At 34.4% G+C, this 23,991-nt stretch overlaps 1 protein-coding gene across 2 annotated transcripts in view; it reads left to right on the top strand.

Annotated features, from left to right (window-relative positions):
- Window positions 1–23,991, top strand: part of ephb4a (eph receptor B4a) — a 103,046-nt gene that overhangs the window by 42,353 nt on the left and 36,702 nt on the right. For both annotated transcript variants that reach the window (XM_056458810.1, XM_056458809.1), the window contains exons 2-4: window positions 1,011–1,081; window positions 3,724–4,005; window positions 8,406–8,796. In XM_056458810.1, the coding sequence (XP_056314785.1) occupies window positions 1,011–1,081; window positions 3,724–4,005; window positions 8,406–8,796 (744 nt within the window). The remainder of the gene's footprint in view (window positions 1–1,010; window positions 1,082–3,723; window positions 4,006–8,405; window positions 8,797–23,991) is intronic.

The following is a 23,991-nucleotide window of genomic DNA, read 5'->3' as shown; positions in this document are numbered from 1 at the left end:
CCAGAAGAAAAAATATTATAAGATAAACTGTGTGAAAATTTCCTTGCTCCGTTAAACATCATTTGGGAAATATTCACAGGAGAGCGAATAATTCTGACTTCAACTGTATGTATATATATATATATATATATATATATATATATATATATATATATATATATATATATATATATATATATATATATATAAATGTATGATTGTGTGTTGTTGTTGTGTGTGTGTGTGAGGATAAAATTAGGCTGTGCCCTTGTTCCCATGTCCGTCTGTTTCCCTGTGGAAAACTGCAGATGTGAGAGGGAGAGAAAAGCGCTGGTAGATTCTCGTCTGTTTTTCGCTAAAGCTTCTTCTGTTGGCCATGATTTGATAACCAAAACCATCAAACCTCGGGGAATTTCCTCTGCCTTGTTTGTGCTCGGAGGAAAAAATGTTATTGCTCAGATGTTGCTCAGTCATAAGAGGATGAAAAGAAACTGCATAAAGCTGCATGGGGTTTCCATTGATGGTTGCTTTCTGCTGCTCGTTTGGAGTTCAGATACTGGCATGTGCTTTAGCATGTTAGCTAGCACATCAAAATACATGCTAAAACACTAATGGTTACATTTAAATTGAATTTTTTAGTAATACTAACATTAAATTATATAACCCTAAACCAAACTATAATCCCAAACCTTTTGTAATTTATTTTGGGTAGTAGCTAGCTGCATTTAGCTTAGGTACATGTTTTTTAAGTAGCTTGAGAGCAGCTCAGCTACGTATGATACAACATAGTTTTTCTAGTAACTTTTATATGTGTGTGTGTGTGTGTGCGCTTAATGTAAATTGATTACATTGTATAGGTGTAAGCTGCATGGGATGGTTGTGATGTTGCTTTCTGCTGTTCTTTTGGAGTTAAAATACAGTCATGTGCTTTAGCATGCTAGCTAGCACATCAAAATAAATGTAAGCTACATGTTAAAACACCAATGGTTGCATTTCATAACAAACGCTTATCTGTCTTGTGTGTTTTCCAGAAGTCCTGATGAACACGAAAACGGAGACATCAGATCTGAAGTGGACGACACACTCTCGCTCTAAACCTGAGGTGAGACCTGCAGCTCCAACGTTATGATCATACATGCAGAGCAAAATCAAATATCAATGCAAGTCAATGTAAAAATGACAGCATAATGAACGAATTAGGGAAAGAAGAAAGTCATTTTATTTATTTTTTAAAAGTTTGACACCTAATATGATGAGTAAACTTATTTTAGAATAATATTTATAAGTACATTCTTATAATAATTATCATTATTTGTTTTCATTGGACATTATTATTATATTAAAGTGCAGTTCTCTGTATTAATTAAGCATTAACTATTACTTTGCTTCAATAAACTCCTAATTTTCTGCTTATTAACAGCCATAATGGTAGTAGTATTTGGTAGGATTGGTAATGTAGAATGAGATCATGCAGAATATGTACTTTATAAGTGCTAATAAACAGTTAATATCTTAATAATAGGCAGGTAATAAACCAGTAGTTATGATAATAGTGAGAATTGCCACTTAAACTAAAGTGTTGCCATTATTTTATTATCAATTGTTGTTATTTTTTTCATAAATGTCTTGAATGATGTTTGTTTATATACATGTGCATTAATTCCTGATACTAAACAAAGGAAACTGGCTATTTGATTGATCAATGTTGTGATCGGTCGATCATTTCGTCACACTTTATTTTAAATACAATTCTGGCTCTCAATAAAATATTACCTATGACTTAAACCTCAATAAATGACCAATTTGCTGCTTATTGATAGCCATTATGGTATTGGTATTGGGTAGAATTATAGATGTAAAACAAGATCATGCACGATATCTACTTTATAAGTGCTAATAAACATCACATTTCTTAATAACAGACAGGTAATAAGCCAGTAGTTATTAGCAAGAATTCATACTTTAAGTGTTACCATTATTTTATTATCAATTATTAATATGTTTTGCATAAATGAAGTTTGTTTATATACATGTGCATTAATTCCTGATATAAAACAAAGGAAACTGGCTAATTGATTGATCAATGTTGTGATTGGTGGATTATTTTATCACACTTTTAAAGTACAATTCTGGCTATCAATAAAATATTACTCATGACTTAAACCTCAGTAAATGACCAATTTGCTGCTTATTATTAGCCATTATGGTAGTAGTATTGGGTAGGATTATGGATGTGAAACAAGATCATGCACAATATCTACTTTATAAGTGCTAATAAACACCACATTTCTTAATAACAGACAGGTAATAAGCCAGTAGTTAATAGCGAGAATTTGTACTTAAAGTGTTACCATTATTTTATTATCAGTTGTTATTATTTTTTCATAAATGTCTTGAATGAAGTTTGTTTATATACATGTGCATTAATTCCTGATATAAAATAAAGAAAACTGGCTATTTGATTGATCAATGTTGTGACTGGTGGATCATTTGGTCACACTTTATTTTAAAGTACCATTCTGGCTCTCAAGAAAATATTACCTATGAGTTTAACCTCAATAAATGACCAATTTGATACTTATTAATAGCCATAATGGTAGTAGTATTGGGTAGGATTAGGAATGTAGAATGAGATCATGCAGAATATCTACTTTTATAAGTGCTAATAAACAGTTGATATCTTAATAATAAGCAGGTAATAAACCAGTTGTTAATAGTGAGAATTGGTACTTACTTTTTTGGTACTTATTAGTACTTATACATGAAATACATGTGTAGAAAACTGGCTTTTTGATTGATCAATGTTGTGATTGGTCGATCATTTCATCACACTTTACTTTTAAGGTACAATTCTGGCTATCAACAAAATATTACTCATGACTTTAACCTCAATAAATGAGCAATTTGCTGCTTATTTTGGCTATTAATAGTTATTATAGTAGTAGTATTTGGTAGGATTATTGATGCAGAATGAGATCATGCAGAATATGTACTTTATGTGTTAATAAACATCACATTTCCTAATAATGGACAGGTAATAAGCTAAGTGAGAATTGGTACCCAGACTAAAGTGTTTTATCCACTTTTTCCAGTGGTTGTATTTAAAGGAAGCGATGTATACCTGAAACACTCTGGCCCTGATGAAGGCGTGTGTGTTGGCAAAATAAAACTCCTTTTTAATTACACTTTCTGTTTTGTTTGACACCTTGACATTGATGTGATGCCGGTATAATACTAACGCCTTTTTTCATGCACCTTGCTAATTGTATGAAGTATTTAATGTACACATGAAATCAAAACTAACCATATTGATTTTGTCAGCTCACATTGCTAGTTTGGTGAACATTTCATCTGTGTGTAATTACGAAAAAATTACACACAGTCTTTTACAATTGTCCTTGTAATCTTTAATTAAAATCTAAAAACAATGCACTTCCAGTTTGTTTTCAGTTCAATTCATTTAGATTATGTCTGTCTGAGGTATTGGGCGTGGCTAACTCATTTAATCACGCCCCTCCAGCTGTCAGCTTTCACAACAAACAGAAACGGTGAGCAGGAGGAGTCTGTTAGGTTGTAATAACTCTCCCCAAACCCTTTTCCAGATCTTTCTGAATGAAATGCCTGCTTTACTACATCCAATCAGCTCACAGTAGAAAAAACAAACCACACCCATTCAGTTTCTCTAGGAACTGCGTCATGATGGTTGCAGCTTCCTGTTCATGCAGAGTTTTGTGTGTTTTGCAGTGGGAGGAGGTCAGTGGTCTGGATGAGGAGAACAACAGTGTGCGGACCTATCAGATCTGCCAGGCAGACGGCTCCAGCAGTCATTGGCTACGCAGTAAGCTGATCGAGCGGCGAGGAGCATCACAGGTGTACGTGGAGCTGTTTTTCACTATGGTCGAGTGTTCATCTCGAAGCACACACCACCGCTCCTGCAAAGAGACCTTTAACCTCTATTACTATCAAAGCGACACTGATGACGCCACAGCCACCCACCCGGCATGGATGGAGAACCCCTACACCAAGGTGAACACATGTTGATGAGTATACTCTATCTAGTGTGCATGCACATTTGGAGGATGTGTGAATTTTCCCCTTTTGTATTAACTACTACAGTGGGGGAAATAAGTATTGAACACGTCACATATTTCTAAAGGTGCTGTTGACTTGAAATTTTCACTGGATGTTGATAACAACCAAAGAAATCCAAATATGCAACAAAAACAAAACTATTTAGTTCATAAATGAAGTTATGTGTAATAAAATGAAATGATACAGGAAAAAAGTATTGAACACATGAAAAAAGGGAGGTGTAGAAAGGCAGAGAAAGCCCAGACAGCAGCCGAAATCTCTCAGTAGTTCTTCAGCAACCCTCTGCCCTTCATCAGTTTAAATGAATATCAGCTGCCTCAGTCCAATATCTACATTAGCAGGAGGATGAAGATGAAACCAGGCTGGACATTTTAGCAAGACAATGATCCAAAACACAGCCAAAGAGACTCTCAAATGCTTTCAGAGAAAGAAAATCAAGCTGTAGAATGGCCCATCCAATCACCTGTTCCGAATCCAATAGAGAATACAAATTAAAGCTCAGATTGTTAAACGAGACCCACAGAACCATCAAGATTTTGACACTCTGTTGAAGTCTGTGAAAAACTCACACCTGAGCAATGCATGTGACTTCATTCTCTATATGAGAGACGTCTTTAACATGCCATCACCAAACAAGCCTTTTATAGAAAGTATTAAATACGTGTCAGTAGTTCAGTGCTTTCTCCTTGTGTCATTGGTAAATGAAAAGAGCCACACAAAGGACAAGAGCAATTTTTTTTTACAAATATTGTTAATGAAAATACTGTAGTCTGATAGAATGTGTGAATTGAAAGTCCTGTTTAAGACGCAGATTTTCGTTAATTACAATTAAATTAAAATAATTTTGACAAGCATTTTTTTGTGAATAACTAATAAAAAAAGAAAAATTTTTTGATTAATGGTTTTATTATTGCTATTTTTACAAATTTTAAAGTTGTAGTTTACTGCATTTGAATGTAATTTCAACTAAGATTACAGTTAATACTAATATTATACTAATAAAATAATGTTACTTCAAAGCAGTAAATATTGAAATATACGGTGTGTAAAATGTAAAAAAAAAAAAGAAGTGAAGTTTAAATGTTAAACTAATTTCGAGAGGAGTATGTGCTCATGATTGACCCAGCTGGTCCACATTAGCTAATCATGATCCTCCAAGCAAAGGATCCCAAGACTATATATCCTCATTTCCTCTCTACAACTATCTTCGTCTGGAAGAAACCCCCCTCCTCCCCTTCTTCCACCTTTATCAAGAATGGGTGGCACGGTGGCCCAGTGACTAGCACGTTTGCCTCACAGCAAGAATACCAATGGCGTTGGGTCTTCACTGGGCCATCTGGTGTTCCTGTGTGGAGTTTGCATGTTCTCCGTGTGGGTTTCCCCCGGGTTCCCTGGTTTCCTCCCACCATCCAAATGTGCTCTATATTATAGATAAAATAAGCCTTGTGTCTAAAATAATGTCTTACTATCAGGAAGTTCACCTTGGCCTCAGCAGCGGGGGAGTTTCAGATCGACTTGAGCTCAGTCTCCCCTCGCCCTGTGAAAGGAGGGAGCCCTGGGCTCGAGGATACCTTGAGCTCAGGGCTCTCTCCCGGGACAGCACGCCAAACAAGCTATGTATAAATCGTGAGCTAAGTGTGAACTCATAATTTAAGTGTTAAGAAACTGCACTTCAATTGTAAGTTCAATATTACACTATCTGCAAGTAAGAATTTAAACATACAAGTGCATTTTATTTTTCAGAGATTCTTGCTCTATAAAAATGAATGTACTGTTGTGATCTCTGCCTTTAAGTTATTAGTCCATGCCATAGTTATTAGTCATGTCTGAAATATTTTTAGAGAGACGTAAGATTATTGAGACGTTTCCAAGTAAAAGCTTTCATATCCTCTCTGTTCAATGTCAATCAACACTGAGGTCATTAGCTATCTTTCCATCCAAAGATGCGAATTAGACTTATGCACAAAACTGGAATATAAAATAAAACATTTGTGAATCAGACACAGTATCCATCCAATGATCCATCCAGACAATATATCACTTTAAACTATCAAAATAAATATATTCATAAAAGTCGGAAAACTGCTAATTTACGGATATTTTTTACAGGGTACACAAAGCCCACTCCCTTGACACTAGGCTGAATACACTTATTTTCAATAAATCAAATATCTGTATGCTGTAGTTTAGCACACTTTTAGGATAAACAAGAGATAACAGATATGTTTTTTTCTCTTCTGTTTTCATCAGGTGGACATTTCATCAGGTTTAAAAACATATTAAACTTGTAAAACTCATTCTTGAGGTGCAGCTGATCACAGAGAGTTGGAACAGATCTTTTAATCCCAGTTTCTTTGCAAATCCTGTTCTGTGGACAATTACAGACAATTATGTTTATACGCATTACTACGGAGACATGTTAATACGTGCCTATCAATCAGTTTGGTGGGCGGCGAAAACAGCACTCCTATGTCATGTCATGGTGGGCCTCAAAATCACTGTATCTTAAATCCTATTTAGTCATTAATAATTAAATTATTAATAATTTAATAAATGATGTATCATAAATATAAATAAATTGCATAAGTAATTAAATCCTAATCAGGAAATAAAAAAAAGAGACTTGTTGTGTTTATATCACTCCAATGTGACAGTGGACACACTGTACCTACATGATCATTTTTAAATCGAAATTGTGATGTGAAAATGTGCGATGTTCATACCACAAAAGCTGCGATTATTACGATATGCTATCAAATTTGGCAAAAAGCATATAGTTTTTGTTGTGTTTATATCACTTGTTGTGTTTATATCACTCCAATGTGACAGTGGACACACTGTACCTACATGATCATTTTTAAATCGAAATTGTGATGTGAAAATGTGCGATTTGTTTATCACAAAAGCTGCGATTATTACAATGCGCTATCAAATATGGCAAAAAGCATATAGTTTTTAAACATTCTGAGAGTTCATAAGTTTATAAGCACATTATCCTGATTAAACTAAATGTAAAGGTTTTATATATATATATATATATGTATGTAAGAATAAGAATTTATATGCAAATTATTTAATTGGGGTGGTGCAGTAGGTAGTGCTGTTGCCTCACAGCAAGAAGGTCGCTGGTTCAAGCCTCAGCTGGGTCAGTTTGCGTTTCTGTGTGGAGTTTGCATGTTCTCCCCGCGTTCTCGTGGGTTTCCTCCGGGTGCTCCGTTTTCCCCCACAGTCCAAAGACATGTGGTACAGGTGAATTGGGAAGGCTAAATTGTCCGTAGTGTATGAGTGTGATTGAGTGTGTATGGATGTTTCCCAGAGATGGGTTGCGGCTGGAAGGGCATCCGTTGCGTGAAACATGTGCTGCATAAGTTGGTGGTTCATTCCGCTGTGGCGACCCCAGATTAATAAAGTTACTAAGCTGAAAAGAAAATGAATGAATGCAAGTTATTTAATATAATTTAATATACTGTAGTTATTTCTTAATTTGTCATGACAACCGACAACTTTATTGGAAAAAAATGGCAACAATTTTTAAGAAGTTTTAAATAAACAGTAGCACAGTGCTGTCTTTCTTTGGTCTTTCTTTGGTGCTGTTCAAACCACCACATCAAACCTGCAGCTCTTTTATGAAATGGAAGTAAATCACATTTTAAATCGCAGTTTTGATCAGATAAATCGATACTAGATTGGTTTCTCCAAATCGTGCAACACTAATAACTACACACAGTTCTGTTTTTTGATTTTGCATCATAGGTGCCCTTTAAGTTGCCCACTTTTCCTACTAGTTTGTACTAGGGCAGCGCGATATAGGACAAATTTTGCAACATTGCGATATTTTGTTAGTCCATAATAGATATTGCGATATGAATACAATTTCACCAGATGACTTAAATATCTCTATTTGGAAATAATTGATAATCTTGGGATTGGGATGATTGTGTAGCCATGTGGATCTCATTAATATAATAAACAAAAATTAAAAGCATAGATAAATGCAATAAGGAACCAGTTACAATTGAAATAGACAATTGTATTTCATCGTTTTCAGAATCTAACAGTGTTCAAGTACAGTAATTTATTGTTAATAAAAAATAATTAAATAAAATTAATCGTTATTAACATTACTACATTGCCTGAATGCTTTTAAAATCAGATCAATTATAATACTTATAATATCCTGCGATGTGACTATGTTGAGTGGTCACATTGAGATATCCATGCTGAAGCAGTCTATTGTTTAGGCGCCCTTTAAGTCAAATATCTATAAGTGTAAACTCTTTTCTTTTGCATACTTTTAGGATGAACAAGAGATAACAGACTTTTTTTTTCTCTAGGTGGACACCGTGGCTGCAGACTTCCTACTGCGCAAAGGTGGAGAGAAGAAAGTCAACGTGAAGACGCTGCGTTTGGGCCCATTGAGCAAGCGGGGATTCTACCTGGCGTTTCAGGCTCAGGGCGCGTGCATGGCTTTGCTTTCCGTGCGTGTTTTCTTCAAGAAGTGTCCGGCGCTCACACGTTCACTATCCGTCTTCCCGGAGACCGTTCCCCGCTCGCTGGTCCAGGAGGCAGTGGGCCAGTGTGTGGCCAACGCGGCGCAGCCTGGCCCCAGTCCCAGACCGCCCAAGATGTTCTGCGGAGAAGATGGACAGTGGGTGGACCAGCCCACCACCACCTGCACTTGCCTGCCGGGCTTCGAGGCCAGCCATGGAGAGCTGGAGTGTAGAGGTGAGCGAGCGCAAACACAGAATGAAGACCAAGCTAATTTAAGAAAGAGGAAAATATAGCCAAATACAATCAAGCTGAGGTTTTGTGGACTCTGAGGGTTCAAAATACCGAGCAAACTACTAAATAAACCCTTAGCAATGCACGTAATCAGTGTTTGGGTAAGTTACATTAAAAAAGTAATAGATTAAAAATGACTGACTACTACTGGAAAATTGTTATCTGATTACATTACTAATTACTTCATGTAAAAAGTAATCAGATTACTAATTACTTTACTTTGAAGTTAAATTTTTAAACATATAAAAAATACAAAATAAACTGCAGCTCTTTCAGTAATTCAATATTTACTGAAAAGACATTATAATGGGTTGATCACAGACTTAAAGACTTAAAGAGTTTGCCTAAAACTTACAATTCTCTCATCATTTACTTTCAAACCTGTTTGTCTTTTTTTTTTTTACACAAAAGACATTGAGACCAAAACTGGATACCTGTAACCCCTGACATCCATAGTATGAAACAGCACTGCAGTGTTTGTGTGTTCTGTGTTTGTTTGAAGTTATCGGTCTGCTAAAATGCGTATATTCCATGCAAAGCTGGTCGGTCAGTTCTTGTCGCATGACTCACGGTTTTCAACTGATGCGCCTGGAAAATGCGCCTTCATCGGAAATAATAAACTTACGCGCACATATGTGAGCGATCCCATAAGCAGCTATGCTTGTCTTCACATTCAGAAGATACCTTCACTCCTGATCCTGCACAAACATTTCATTTAGCCTGTTTAGGCTGAGTTGGACCGCTGTGTTTTTGGGTGCCGGCGTCCTCCTTGGTGATGAGTATTGTCGCAGAATGCTTTCTGTTCAAGTGCTTGAACAAGTTTCTGGTCGAGGTAAAAGCAGTCGAAAGTTCTTTAGAGACTGGACTGCGCTTTTCACAGCAATAATTTTTGTTTTTCCACTCAATGAAGTCAAAGTAATGTCTTAACACAATCTCACAGTCATTTGTGTCTAATTCGTATGAATTCGTACGATCTAATTCGTACAATTTAGTACAATTTACTCATCCCCCAATGACGGTTGGGTTTAGGGGTGGGGTTAGGTGCCACGCCTCTTTTTTAAAATCGTACATTTTTGTACCACTGAACACGTACGAATTCATACGAATTATCCACTAAACTGACAAAACGTAAAATACTTGCGTTTTCTCGTGAGATCAGGCTGGTATTTCCAGTTGAAGAAGCAGCTACTCCTGACAGCAACCATTTCAGCTAGCGTTCTTCAGCAATTTAAAAGCGCATGCTTATTAAATGACGTTCCAGCGGAAAATGTGATTTAAAAGAAGCTCTTTTTCTTCTATAAAACTATATTTGAAACGTAAGTAGCGTAATTACACTGACTTTAGTAACTGTAATCAAATTACACAAATTTAAAATGTAATTCGTCATTACTGCGTTCCTCAAAAATGTAATTAGAATACAGCAACACGTTACACCCAACTCTGCATGTAACTAATAGAAATAATCACTTCTGACATACAGTTAGCATGAATTACATGAATTATTAGCCCCCCTGTTTATTTTTTCCCCAATTTCTGTTTAACAGAGAGACTTTTTTCTCAACACATTTGTAAACATAATAGTTTTAATAACTCATCTCTAATAACTGATTTATTTTATCTTTGTCATGATGACAGTAAATAATATTTGACTAGATATTTTTCTAGACACTTCTATACAGCTTAAAGTGACATTTAAAGGCTGAACTAGGTTAATTAGGTTAACTAGGCAGGTTAGGGTAATTAGGCAAGTTATTGTATGATGATGGTTTGTTCTGTAGACTATTGAAAACAAATTTGCTTAAGGGGGCTAATAATTTTGACCTCAAAATGGCTTTTAAAAAATTAAAAACTGCTTTTATTCTAGCCGAAATAAAACAAATAAAGCTTTCTCCAGAAGAAAAAATATTATCAGACATACTGTGAAAATTTCCTTGCTCTTAAACATCATTTGGGAAATATTTATCATTTTAACGCATCCTATAATGCTAAATAAAACGTACAAATTATTAAAAAAAGAGTCATACTGACCCAAAACATTTAGCATGCATTTTCACAATAACCATGTGCTAAAACCAGAAAAGGTTTTCCTCTGCATTTTTGAAAGGTCTCCTGTCTAGACTGCAAAATTATGATAATGATCCCCGTTCACACAGATGCTCGAAAACGGCAAAAACTGCTGCATTCTACATATCCTGCATTTAAATCTTTACCTGAATGTAGAGTTCAATACTGTGCACCAGTGTTTCACATGTGGCGAGCAAGATATACAGTTAAAGTCAGAATTATTAGCTCTCCTGTTTATTTTTCTCCAATTTTTGTTTAACAGAAAGAAGATTGTTTCCAACACATTTCTAAACAGAATAGTTTTAATAACTCATTTCTAATAATTTATTTTATCTTTGCCATGATGACAGTAAATAATATTTGACTAGATATTTCAAGAGTTCCCACTTAGATATGCTTGGCGTATAAAGCAGATCTGGCATGCTGTCCCAGGAGAGAACCCTGAGCTCGGAGATATTTGAGCCCAGGGCTCCCGCCCGGTCGATAAGCATATCAGGAGATCCGAGATCAGGTAGGTCTCGAGAGCTCCCCCTTTAGAAAAGGGAGGAAAAGGAGGAGATGGGGTGGAAGGGGGGATTCTTCCAAACGAAGATAGAAACAGTAGGGAGAAAATGATCCATTTATAGTAAACTAGGATCACTCTGATTTGATTATTACTGATTACAGATGAGTGGCCAGACGTGCTCAATCATATCACGTGCTCCTCTCGAAATTAGTTCATGAAACTTCACTTTTCAAGACACTTCTATACAGCTTAAAGTGACATTTAAAGGCTGAACTAGGTTAATTTGGCAGGTTAGGGTAATTAGGCAAGTTATTGTATAGCGATGGTTTGTTCTGTAGACTATTGAAAAATAAATTGCTTAAGGGGGCTAATAATATTGACCTTAAAATGGTCTAAAATAAATTCAAAACTGCTTTTATTCTAGCCGACATAAAACAAATAAGACTTTCTCCAGAAGAAAAAATATTATAGGAAATACTGTGAAAAATTCCTTGCTCTGTTAAACATCATTTGGAAAATATTTGGAAAAAGAAAAAAAAAATCACAGGAGAGTGAATAATTCTGACTTTAACTGTATATTAAACATATAAAACATAAAATTTGCAGCTTTACCCTACCGGTTTATTCACCACTATGCAAAAACTCTAAATTAAAAGTAAAAAACAAATGAATAAATATATGGAGGAGGCTTATAGTGCCAACAGCTGCAGCTTCAGCACAGATAAGAGTCTCTGGTGGAGAAAGAGAGAGACAGTAAAGGACAGATGGGACTGAATTAGACAAAGACTGTGACACTTGAGAAGAAGAGAAAACAGTTAGCGAACGCAGCGCACAGAACTCGGAGAGGTGAGATGAAGGTCTTGTGTTCAAACCGGAGAAAAGCTAGAGCGGAAAGCCTGTGATCACTAGAGGATTACCGTGTATTTCATCAGTGTCCTACGGCTGGACACATTTTCATTCACTGCTACGTTACAGCCCTTTGCATCCTGGGTACATTTACATTTCTTGCACATGACAAGGCGACTTAAGCTTCATGCGCACTGTACATGCGATGGGATGAAATTGTGAAAGATTCATTTCATCACAGGGCAAATTTGGCAGACTTTGATCACTTAAAGTGGCTTTCAATGATGGCAGATTCATTTCCTACGAGATAGATAAAGAGATTGTGTCCAAGATTTAGTACAAACCACACTGTAAAAATGCTGGGTTTCACACAATTCCCTCATGTTGTCCCAACAAAAATCGATTAAGTTAATCATTTAAAAAATAAATAAATAAATTTAAGTGGATTGAACATAAAACAATTAAGTTTTCCCAAAAAAAACGTAAGAATTGTGTTGTTTCAACTTTCAAACTGTTTTGACGAAGCAGGAAATGGTGGCTCAGTGGTTAGCACTGTCATCTCACAGCAAGGTCGCTGGTTCGAGTCTAGGCTGGGTCAGTTGGCATTTTTATGTGGAGTTTGCATGTTCTCCCCGTGTTGGCGTGGGTTTCCTCCAGGTGCTCTGCTTTCCTAACTAAACTAAACTGAACTGAACTAAACTGAACTGAACTGAACTGAAGTAAACTGAACTAAACTGAACTTAACTTAACTTAACTTAACTTAACTTAACTTAACTTAACTTAACTTAACTAAACTAAACTAAACTAAACTAAACTAAACTAAACTAAATTGGCCATAGTGTATGTGTGTGAATGAGTGTGTTTGGATGTGTCCCAGTACTGGGTTGCAGCTGGAAGGACATCCGCTGTGTAAAACATATGCCGGAATAGTTGGCGGTTAATTCCGCCGTGATGACCCCAGATTAATAAAGGGACTAAGCCAAAAAGAAAATGACTGAATGAATGAATGTACAAAATCACAGAAGAATGTTTTTAAAATGATGTTAAAGGCTAACTAAGGCTGGATTTTTAATGGTAATACACACAAAGAAACTTAAATAGTAATAATATTAGATTCCAAGTATTATTAGGATTTTAAAAACTTTCTTTTTCAATGTATGTGACCCTGGAGCACAAAACCAGTCTTAAGTTGCACGGGTATATTTTTGCAAATAGCTAAAAATACATTGTATGGGTCAAAAGGATAGATTTTTCTTTTATGACAGAAATCACTGGAGTATTAGGTGAAGATCATGTTACATGAAGGTATTTTCTACTCTAAATATATTAAAAGCAGTAACACTTTACAATAAGGTTCATTAGTTAATACGTTTACTAACATGAACTAATCATGAACAACACTTGTACAGCATTTATTAATCATAATTCAACCTTTACTAATGCATTATTAACATCCAAGTCCATGCTTGTTAACATTAGTTAATGCACCGTGAGTTAACATGAACAAACAATAAGGTTCATAAGTTAATGTTAATTAATGCATTTACTAACATGAACAAACAATGAACAATACATTTACTACAGTATTTGTTCATGTTAGTTAACGTTAGTAAATGCAATAATTAACATTAACTTATGAACCTTATTGTAAAGTTGACCTCAAAAGTCAGTGTTTTATCAGTAATATGTATTTTTAAGATCTTGATTTAGACTATTTTAAAGGGGATTTTCTCAGTTTTTGTATTTAATTTTTACCCTCAGATTGTCAGATAGATTTTCTCGGCCGAATATTGTCCTATAAACCACAAATCAATTGGAAAAAATATTTATTCAATTAAAAATTGACACTCATTATTAGTTTTGTTGTTTGAAATTAATGCAAAGCTGAAATGTTGATTATCAGTTTGTGGAAGAGAAAAACATTCAAAAGTACAATGGAAAGATACTGAGCAGTTTTAAAGCACCAGAATAAATATATATTACTGATATTATTTTCATTCTTCTAGATCTAAAGCCTTATTGCAAATATCATAACCATTAGTGTTTACTAAGAACAGGACACTGAAAGGGTCTATTGTAATGTAAACATTTTCAGAAGTTAATTCACCTAAAAGTTTGTCAACGCATAATAATATAACTCTATATGCAAATGCTTCTAAATGCCATCTGAAAATTTCTTCTAAAATTAGCATTTTTCTCAGTCTTATTAATTTATTTTCAGTTATTTCACATTAAAAACAATGAGAAAACCTATTTCTAGAACTGATTGATTTCCATAGTAAAAAATGACCATGGATGTAAATGGGTGCAATCAAAGAGCATTCTTCAAAACATCCTCTTATGTGTTCAACAGAAGAAAGAAACTCAAAGCTTTAAAACCACATGAGAGAGAATAAATAATGAGGTCATTTTCATTTTTGGTTGAACTACCCCTTTAAATGCTCAGAATGATCACACAGTCTGCATGTCTGCAAGCACCATTTCCATTCAGTTTTACAAGGTTCAGCTCTGATTTTCTGTGGTAATCGACAGCATATGTTACATGCGTGTAGGTTTAGCGTAAGATGAGCGGGAAGAGGATTTAACCAGGAAAATTCATTTAAGAACTTGCCTGATCTACTTTAATTCGAGTAATCGCCGTCTCTCCGTGCAGTGAGATCAGTCCAAATCCTCCCAGTTCCCAAAAATGACTTCAGCTTTTTTAATGAAGTGGCTTGAAACGGGTGTGGTGTGGTGTGGTGTGTGTGTGTGTGTCTGTGTGAGTTTATGAGTGTACACTGTAAAACACTGGGTTCCACACAATCGATTTGTGATGGGACAACATAAAGGAATTAAGTTAACTTAATAGTTTTTACAATTTTAAGTTGATTGAAACAATTAATTTACCCCCTCAAAATACTCAAGAATTGTGTTGTTTCAGCTCATTTTAAGTAAATAGTTTGAACAAACACCAAACATAATTTTTTGAGTGTACCTTCAATACCAAATGTCCCCACAAGTATAGCAATACCAGTTAATTTTGGCATTATATGGACTTTTTTTGGTCTCCATGAGAAAAACCGCTCATAAATCACATAGAATGAAGTATTTTGACAATATAAAATGTTGTTTCAGTGTGTTATTTCAGCTCATTCTAAGTAGTTTGAACGAACACCAAACATCATTTTTTGAGTGTACCTTCAATACCAAATGTCCCCACAAGTATAGCAATACCAGTTAATTTTGACATTATAGGGACTTTTTTGGTCTTCGTGAGAGAAACAGCTAATAAATCACATCAAATGAAGTATTTTGATAATGTAAGAAGTTGTTTCAGTGTGTTATTTCAGCTTACCAAACATCATTTTTTGAGTGTACCTTCAATAGCAAATGTCCCCACAAGTATAGCAATACCAGTTAATTTTGAGCTTAAATTGACTTTTTTCGGTATCCAAAAAGAAAACAGCTCATAAATCACATAAAATAAAGCATTTTGACAATGTAAAACGTTGTTTTAGTGTGTTGTTTCAGCTCATTTTAAGTAAGTAGTTTGAACAAACACCAAACATTATTTTTTGATTGTACTTTTAATACCAAATGTCCCCACAAGTATAGCAATACCAGTTAATTTTGGCATTATATGGAATTTTTTGGTCTCCATGAGAAAAACGGCTCATAAATCACATAGAAGGAAGTATTTTGACAATATAAAACGTTGTTTCAGTGTATTATTTCAGCTCATTCTAAGTAGTTTGAACGAACACCAATGAGTGTACCTTCAATACCAAATGTCCCCACAAGTATAGCAATACCAGTTAATTTTGACATTATAGGGACTTTTTTGGTCTCCGTGAGAGAAACAGCTCATAAATCACATCGAATGAAGTATTTTGATAATGTAAGAAGTTGTTTCAGTGTGTTATTTCAGCTTACCAAACATCATTTTTTGAGTGTACCTTCAATAGCAAATGTCCCCACAAGTATAGCAATACCGGTTAATTTTGGACTTTTTTTGGTCTCCATAAGAAAAACGGCTCATAAATCACATAAAATGAAGTATTTTGAGAAGGTAAAACGTTTCAGTGTGTGGTTTCAGCTCATTTTAAGTAAGTAGTTTGAACAAACACCAAACATAATTTTTTGAGTGTACCAGCAATACCAAATGTCCCCACAAGTATAGCAATACCAGTTAATTTTGGCATTATGTGGACTTTTTTTGGTCTCCATAAGGAAAACGGCTCATAAATCACATAGAATGAAGTATTTTGAGAAGGTAAAACATTGTTTCAATGTTATTTCAGCTCATTTTAAGTAAATAGTTTGAACAAACACCAAACATCATTTTTTGAGTGTACCTGCAATACCAAATGTCCCCACAAGTATAGCAAAACCAGTTAATTTTGGCCTTTTATGGACTTTTTTTGGCCTCCATAAGGAAAACAGCTCATAAATCACATAGAATGAAGTATTTTGAGAATAAAAAACTTCATATTGTTTCCTGTGAGGGTTAGGTTGGGGAAGAGGGATCAAATATAGAGTCTGTACAGTATAAACATCAGTACGTCAATGCGAAGTCCCCATAAAGATAGCTGTAGAAATGTGTGTGTCTGAGTGAGTGAATGTTTGAGGCTGAACTCGTCTGTTAAACACTGCAGCTGTGCTTTCTGTGGGCGTGAACCCCTGGAGTTCACACACACGCACGCACACACACACTCTCGATGACTTACTCAGCATTCGTCCACTCAAACACACTGCATCTGCTGTTCATCCCTTTCTTTCACACACCCACCCACACAAAGGCAGCGCAAAGCCATAATAGTGGCGCCTGCGGGCAGGGATGTGTCCAGTACAAAGGCACTCTAATGACATGAGCAATTAGTTATGGGTAGAGAGACAAAGAGAGAGAGAGAAAGAGAGAGAGGGGAGAATAGCAGGGTTTATTGGGCAGGTGAAAGGCCGAATGGAAGAGTGTGGTCACCGGGTCACAGGTGAAGGGCTCTCTCTCTCTCTATGTGTGTGTGTGTGTGTGTGTGTGTGTGGTACTAATGACTCAAATTAACCACATTCAGATGCACACAACATGTATTGTACAGCCTCTTTTTGTCTAGCTGGGAAACTACCACGATAGCACTAATACACTGAAAAATGTAATGACAAAGAGTCGAGGCAACAACTATTTTATATGTTTTTTATGTCGCTTTGTAACTTATTTTACTAAGTTAATCAGGTTTCAACTAAATTTATTCAAAGTTTAACTTAATATTTTTAATCAGTTTGATCAAGTTTTTTAGTGTAGAAATATACATGGTTAATAGGTATAGGAGAAAAAGTCACGACAACAAATTGTGTTATGTTACTTTAACTTATTTCAACCTTTTATTTGATCATTCATTCATTTCTTTTCAACTTAGTCCCTTTATTAATCTGGGGTCGCCACAGCGGAATGAACCGCCAACTTATCCAGCATATGTTTTTTGCAGCAGATGCCCTTCCAGCTGCAACCCATCACTGGGAAACCTATTATTTGTTGTTAGTGTATTTAATTTGTGTTGGGACAACATGAAGCAATTAAGTTTGCTTTTGCAAATTAGTTTTTGCAAATGTAGGTGGATTGTACTTAAAACAGTTAAGTTGTCCCAAAAAAAACGCAAGAATTGTGTTGTTTCAGCTCATTCATGTCGAGTTCAGACTGCATGGTTTTAGCCCTGATTTTGACTCGCCGACATAGTTTTGCTGCTTAATATTTCGGTTGGAAATTGTGGTCCATTATTTTTTATGGTTCTTTCATTAATGGAAAGATCAAAAGAACAACAATTATTTTTTCTTTTGTCATTTTAAATGTCGCGTCACATAGTAATATAAATAGTATTGCCAAAATCAAAGTTTGTTTTGATATATGTGTGTGTATTATATATATTTATTATGTATATGTGGCACACATACAGTGCTCAGCATAATTGAGTACACCCCATTTTGAAAATGAATATTTTGATCCATTTCTCTGTGAATATGCGCAATGTATTTTAGTACATTTAAACAAAATCGATTTATTAAACAGATATATTTATTAAAATAATATTTTAATCACCAAAAAAAATTTAGAAATTGAAAGGTAATACAATTAAATTTAAGCAAAATATGGCAATAAATTACAACCTACAAAATTTTTTATTCTCTAGATTTCTCCCCTTTTTAAAAAAATTTTATTTAATATTTTTCTATAACATAAATTTGACTGTACTAGTTTTTGGACCGTTATTGTAAGTTATTTTGTTAAATTAGCTCCATATTTGGCTTCAGTACTGACTAATCTAATGTATATGAACAAGTATAATATTGTATAGCTTCCTATTAAAAATATTAATTTAAAAGATATGTGAGGGGTGTACTTAGATATGCTGAGCACTGTATATGCTCAGAAACAAAACTACTTAACAATTTTGTTATGTAGATATATATATATATATATATATATATATATATATATATATATATATATATATATATATATATATATATATATATATATATATATACATACATATATATATATATAAAAACTAAATATAAATAAACATTTTCTTAAATATATGCATGTATGTGTTTATTTATATATACATAATTAATATACACAGTACACACACATATAACAAAACAAGCTTTTATTTTGGATGTGATTAATCGCGATTAATTTTTGCCCAGCACTAATAAGTAGTTAAATATTTATTTAAAATAATATTGAAAATCATAAAATTAATAATCAAATCATATTACTAAACTTAATTTTGACAAATCTAAGCACACGTGTTTGAATGCTAAAATTTATGCTGTATTAATAAAATGTTTTCTTCCAGTTATTTATTCCTAGAAAGCGAGACATGTTTTTCAATATCCTTTGATGAACTTAAAACACAAGAGTTCAAAAGAACTTAAATCAACTTTTTTATTTACTTTTTACTGCTGTATTTTAGGCTGATATTGGACTCGGATAACATCACATATTTCTTCTAAACACATTAATGTTGTTGTTGTTGTTTTTTTGTTTGTTTAAACATGATTAGCTTTCTAAATATAACGCTTATAACATTCGTTTAATATGCCGTTTGATGTTCAGATGTGAAATATTTGTGGTGTTTTTTAATTGTTTGTCATCTAAACACAGGCGTGACAGAAGATCACGTACTTTGAGAATCAAAAGCCTCAAAATGAAGTCCAATTAATTAATTTTGTAATTATAACATTATGTGTAATTAGCTGAAGAAACGCATTAAGATAATAATGATCACACCTGACGCTGCTGCTGCTGCTTCCCTGTCCGCTCTCAAATTTAACTCGCTGTAAAAAAAACTGTGTGTTTTCATTAGATGAATTGCCAGCAGCACTAGAAGTACCTCCGACCCCCCCAAAAAATAAAAAAACCTGGCCCAAAAAATGTCTCTCCAGGCAGTTAAACAAGAAAATGAGCTTTAGTTATAGTATTCAGCGAAGGTAAAAAAAAATGAAGAGTAGAGCTGTGAAAACAATAACATACCGCAATCACAGGCATTCCTATCTGGATGAGATTAGTTTCCACTGAGGAGCCTGTAGTAAGAAAATAATTTGCTCTGTAATTTTTTCCTGGGGTTGTGTGAGAAAAAGAGACATGTTCAATTTGGGTGAGATTAAAATCAGTGTGTGTGTCTATGAAACACAGATTTGCCAGTTTTGCTAATAGCAGGTCAAAATTAATCAAACGTTACACACACCAGTGTTCAAGAAACTTGAGTTTTTTCCACGCAGCTGATTTGTGTTGGGACAACGTGAAGGAATTAGGTTGACTAGTTAGTTTTTACAAATTTAAATAGATTGAACATAAAACACCTAAGTTGTTTTCCCAAAAATATCCAGAATTGTGTTGTTTCAGCTCATTTTATATCAGTAGTTTAAACAATTTTGTTAAGTGTTCCTTTGAGACGAAATGTCCCCACAAGTATAGCAATACCAGTTAATTTTGACCTTATGGGGACTTTTTTGGTGTGTGTGTCTATGCAACACACATTTGCCAGTTTTACTAATGGTAGGTAAAAAATAATCAAAATTTACACACACAAGTGTTTAAGAAATTAGAGGTTTTTGTCCACACAATCAATTTGTGTTGGGATAACATGAAGGAATTATGTGGACCTGTTTGATTTTACAAATTAAAGTGGATTAAACATAAAACAATGAAGTTCCCCCCTCAAAAAAATCAAGAATTGTGTTGTTTCAGCTCATTTTAAATAAGTAGTTTGAACAATTTTTTAAAAAAGTGTATACATTTGATACCAAATGTCCCTACAAGTATAGCAATACCAGTTAATTTTGTCCTTATGAGGACTTTTTGGTGTGTGTGTGTGTGTGTGTGCGTGTGTGTGTGTGTGTGTGTGTGTGTCTATGAAACACAAATTTGCCAGTTTTGCTAATAGCAGGTCAAAAATAAGCAAACGTTACACACAAAAATTTGAGATTTTTGTCCACACAGTTGATTTGTGTTGAGACAACGTGAAGGAATTAAGTTGACTAGTTTTTACAAATATAAGTGGATTAAAATAAAGCAATTATTTTCAAAAAACTCAAGACTCAACTCAAAACTCATTGTGTAGTTTCAGCTTAGTTTAAATAAGTAGTTTAAACAATTTTGTTAAGTGTACCTTCGAGACCAAATGTCCCCACAAGTATAGCAATACCAGTTACTTTTGACCTTATGAGAACTACTTTCTGAGACAGAGAGATGAGTTTTCAATTGATGAAGGACTCAAAAGTGACAATAAAAGCATGTTACAAAAGATTCAAATAAATTGAATTTCCTTAATCAAAGATTCCTGAGAAATGTATGATGGCTTTCACAAGAACATTGTTAATATTAAAAATGTTTCTTGATGTTATAGTTCAAACAGAAATTAAATTTGCACACCATTCACTTGTTCAAAGCTTATGTTGAACACCAAAGAAGATATTTTGAAAAATGTCGGCGGCTTCCATAGTAACTTCCCAGGTAGTAAAGAATTCTGGCCCAGATTTGGCATAAATCTGGCACAGCAGGCATTTATCCGGCACTGGCATACAGCATGTGGGCCAAACTTGGCCCTGGTTTGGCAGAGGTGGCACCGTCTTTAAGGTGGCAAACAATACTCGGGCCAAAAGTAAAATGTAGTATTTGGCCCAGCAGTTATTACTTGATATGTGGGCCATGTAAGTTTGGCCTGTCCTGACCCACATTTAAAATACATTTTTGTTATTTTAAAATAAAGAAAAAAATTCTACCAATCAGGTCGCTTTGAGAAAAAAGCTCACCCATAGCAAGCCTAAAGTGCAATGATTTATGGCTTTATCATTTTCATTGCAGTCGTGGCACACCAACATATCTGGCCCATTTTAGGCTCAGTTATGGGTTACTAACTCGGCTGAGACTTGGCCCAGATATGGTCCGTGTCTGGCCCTTGTCTGGAAGCCAGATATGGTCCAGTCATGTGCCGTAATTCACTGCGGCATGTGGGCCAAGCAAAAGCTGATTGTGTGGGCCAGAGCTGGGCCAGAGATATTTTGCTATGTGGGTTGGAACGGCACTCATTGACTTCCATAGTAATTTTTTGGAACCAACCAACATTCTTCAAAATATCTTCTTTTGTGTTCAACAGATGAAAGAAACTCATAAAGGTTTAAAACCACACGATGGAGAGTAAATGATGAGGTATTGTTCACTTTTGGGTGAACAATCCCTTTAATCAGCAAATGTGCATATTTGATGGGTCTCTAAAGGATCGTGTGACACTGAAGACTCGAGTAATGATGATAAAAATTCAGCTTTTCTTCACAGAAATAAAATACATTTCGCATTATATTTAGATGAAACCAGCTATATTAAATTGTAAAAATATAATGATTTTTTTAAAAGTATAATTGATTGAATAAATGTCGCATTTATGAGCAGTTTTATTTTTAAATCTTACTTTGTAATGCTTATGAATGGAGTTGATGACAGATTTCATTTGAAGCGCGTCATTTTGCGTTGTGTACATTTATTTTGAAATCTAACTTTGCATCACAGAAATAAAATACATCTTGAAATATATTTAAATTGAAAACAGATATAAATTGTATCAATATAAAATTATTTGTTAAAGTATTTTTGATTGAATAAATGCAGCATTTATGAGGAGTTTCTTTTAAAAATCTTACTTTTTAATGCTTATAAATGGATTTGATGACTGATTTTATTTGAAGCACGTCATTTTGATTAGTGTTTTTGTATATATGCTTTAAAATGTTACATTAAAATGCAGGTTTGCATTACAGAAATAAAAATACACCTTGAAATATGTTTAAAAAGTATTATTTTAAATAGATTTTTACACTTTTTAATGACTTTTTCAGCCTTGATGAGCAGATAACACATCCTACTTTAAAAATCCTGCTTTTTTTAATAGTTATAAATAGATTCGATGACAGATTTCTTTTTATTTAACTAAGTTTTTTGTGCGTATGCTTTAAAAAGTTATTAATTTATGAATCTAAAGGTGTAGATTCATAAATGAAACATTTCAATATCTATTCATCACTAATACACATTGATACTAATGTCAGCACTGTGTGTGTGTGTCTGTGTCTGTGTGTGTGTGTGTAAAACCACCAGAGAGTTGAAGTTAAAAAGATCTTTATCCGTCAGCAAATAAATTTACAGACATTCATCATGAATACGTTTCAAATGACACACACACACACACAGCAGTGTAAAGCTGCTTTAACTAGGAGGTTAATGCAAACCACATGTGAAACTGATGTTAATCAAATCCAGATGTGCTTCCATCAATACAGCGGTTGTGGAGAGCTGATTATGAAATGAAACTAGTCTTTTTCTGCTCTCCCGAGACTCTGAGCTGCTCATTTATACGTCTATTCGATGTGAGTTCATGTCACACTGAAGGGAAAAAAAGGTTGCTAAAGTTTCCCGGATAAGCTGAATGTGTGTGTTCAGTTCAGTCGGGGAAGATATAATCAAGTGATTGAGGAGCTAAACATGCTGAAGAACACGATCATCTTTCATATCCAGATCCAGAAACCATTTCAATCCCCAATCAGACCAGCAGAACGCAAACACACTCCGACATGTGTTTGGATTTGTTGTCTGAAGGATAGTGTAAATGTTGACACGTGTGGGACAAATGAGGTTTGTGCTTGAGACAGAAGTTTGAGTGTGTGTGTGTGTGTGTGTGTGTGTACCTTGTATTCCTTATGTTGTGGGATCCAAATGTCCTCTTTCATCCCAATTGCCTTAAAAATGAGGAAGATATCAAGAGATTTAGCATGAACATGGGGATATATATATATATTTTCCTACTTTAAGAAATTATTAAAGAAAATATTTAAGAAACTAATAAATCAAGAAGCATTTTCAGCCAAAATTATGATTATTTTCCTTAAAATGAGGTAAATAATCTGCAAGTAGGGTAAGCAAGTGTTTCCTATTGTTTATTCACCACACTGGCTGATTATGTAACTTGTTTTAAGAAGAAAAACTTAATTTTTACAGGTTTTTTTACTTCATTATTATATTCTACTTTTTAAAATCATTATTATTATATGTGTTTGTGTGTGTGTGTGTGTGTGTGTGTACCTTGTATTCCTCACGCTGTGGGGACCAGATGTCCTCTATTCTCATTTAGCAGATGCTTTCATCCAAATCAATCTCAAAAATGTGGAAGATATTAGGAGATCCAGCATAAACA

The sequence above is a fragment of the Danio aesculapii genome, chromosome 5 (genome assembly GCF_903798145.1).
Source record: "Danio aesculapii chromosome 5, fDanAes4.1, whole genome shotgun sequence".
In the NCBI taxonomy this organism is placed as follows: Eukaryota; Metazoa; Chordata; class Actinopteri; order Cypriniformes; family Danionidae; genus Danio; species Danio aesculapii.
The sequence above is the reverse complement of the archived record's forward strand: the minus strand, read 5'-3'. Positions and strand labels throughout refer to the sequence as shown.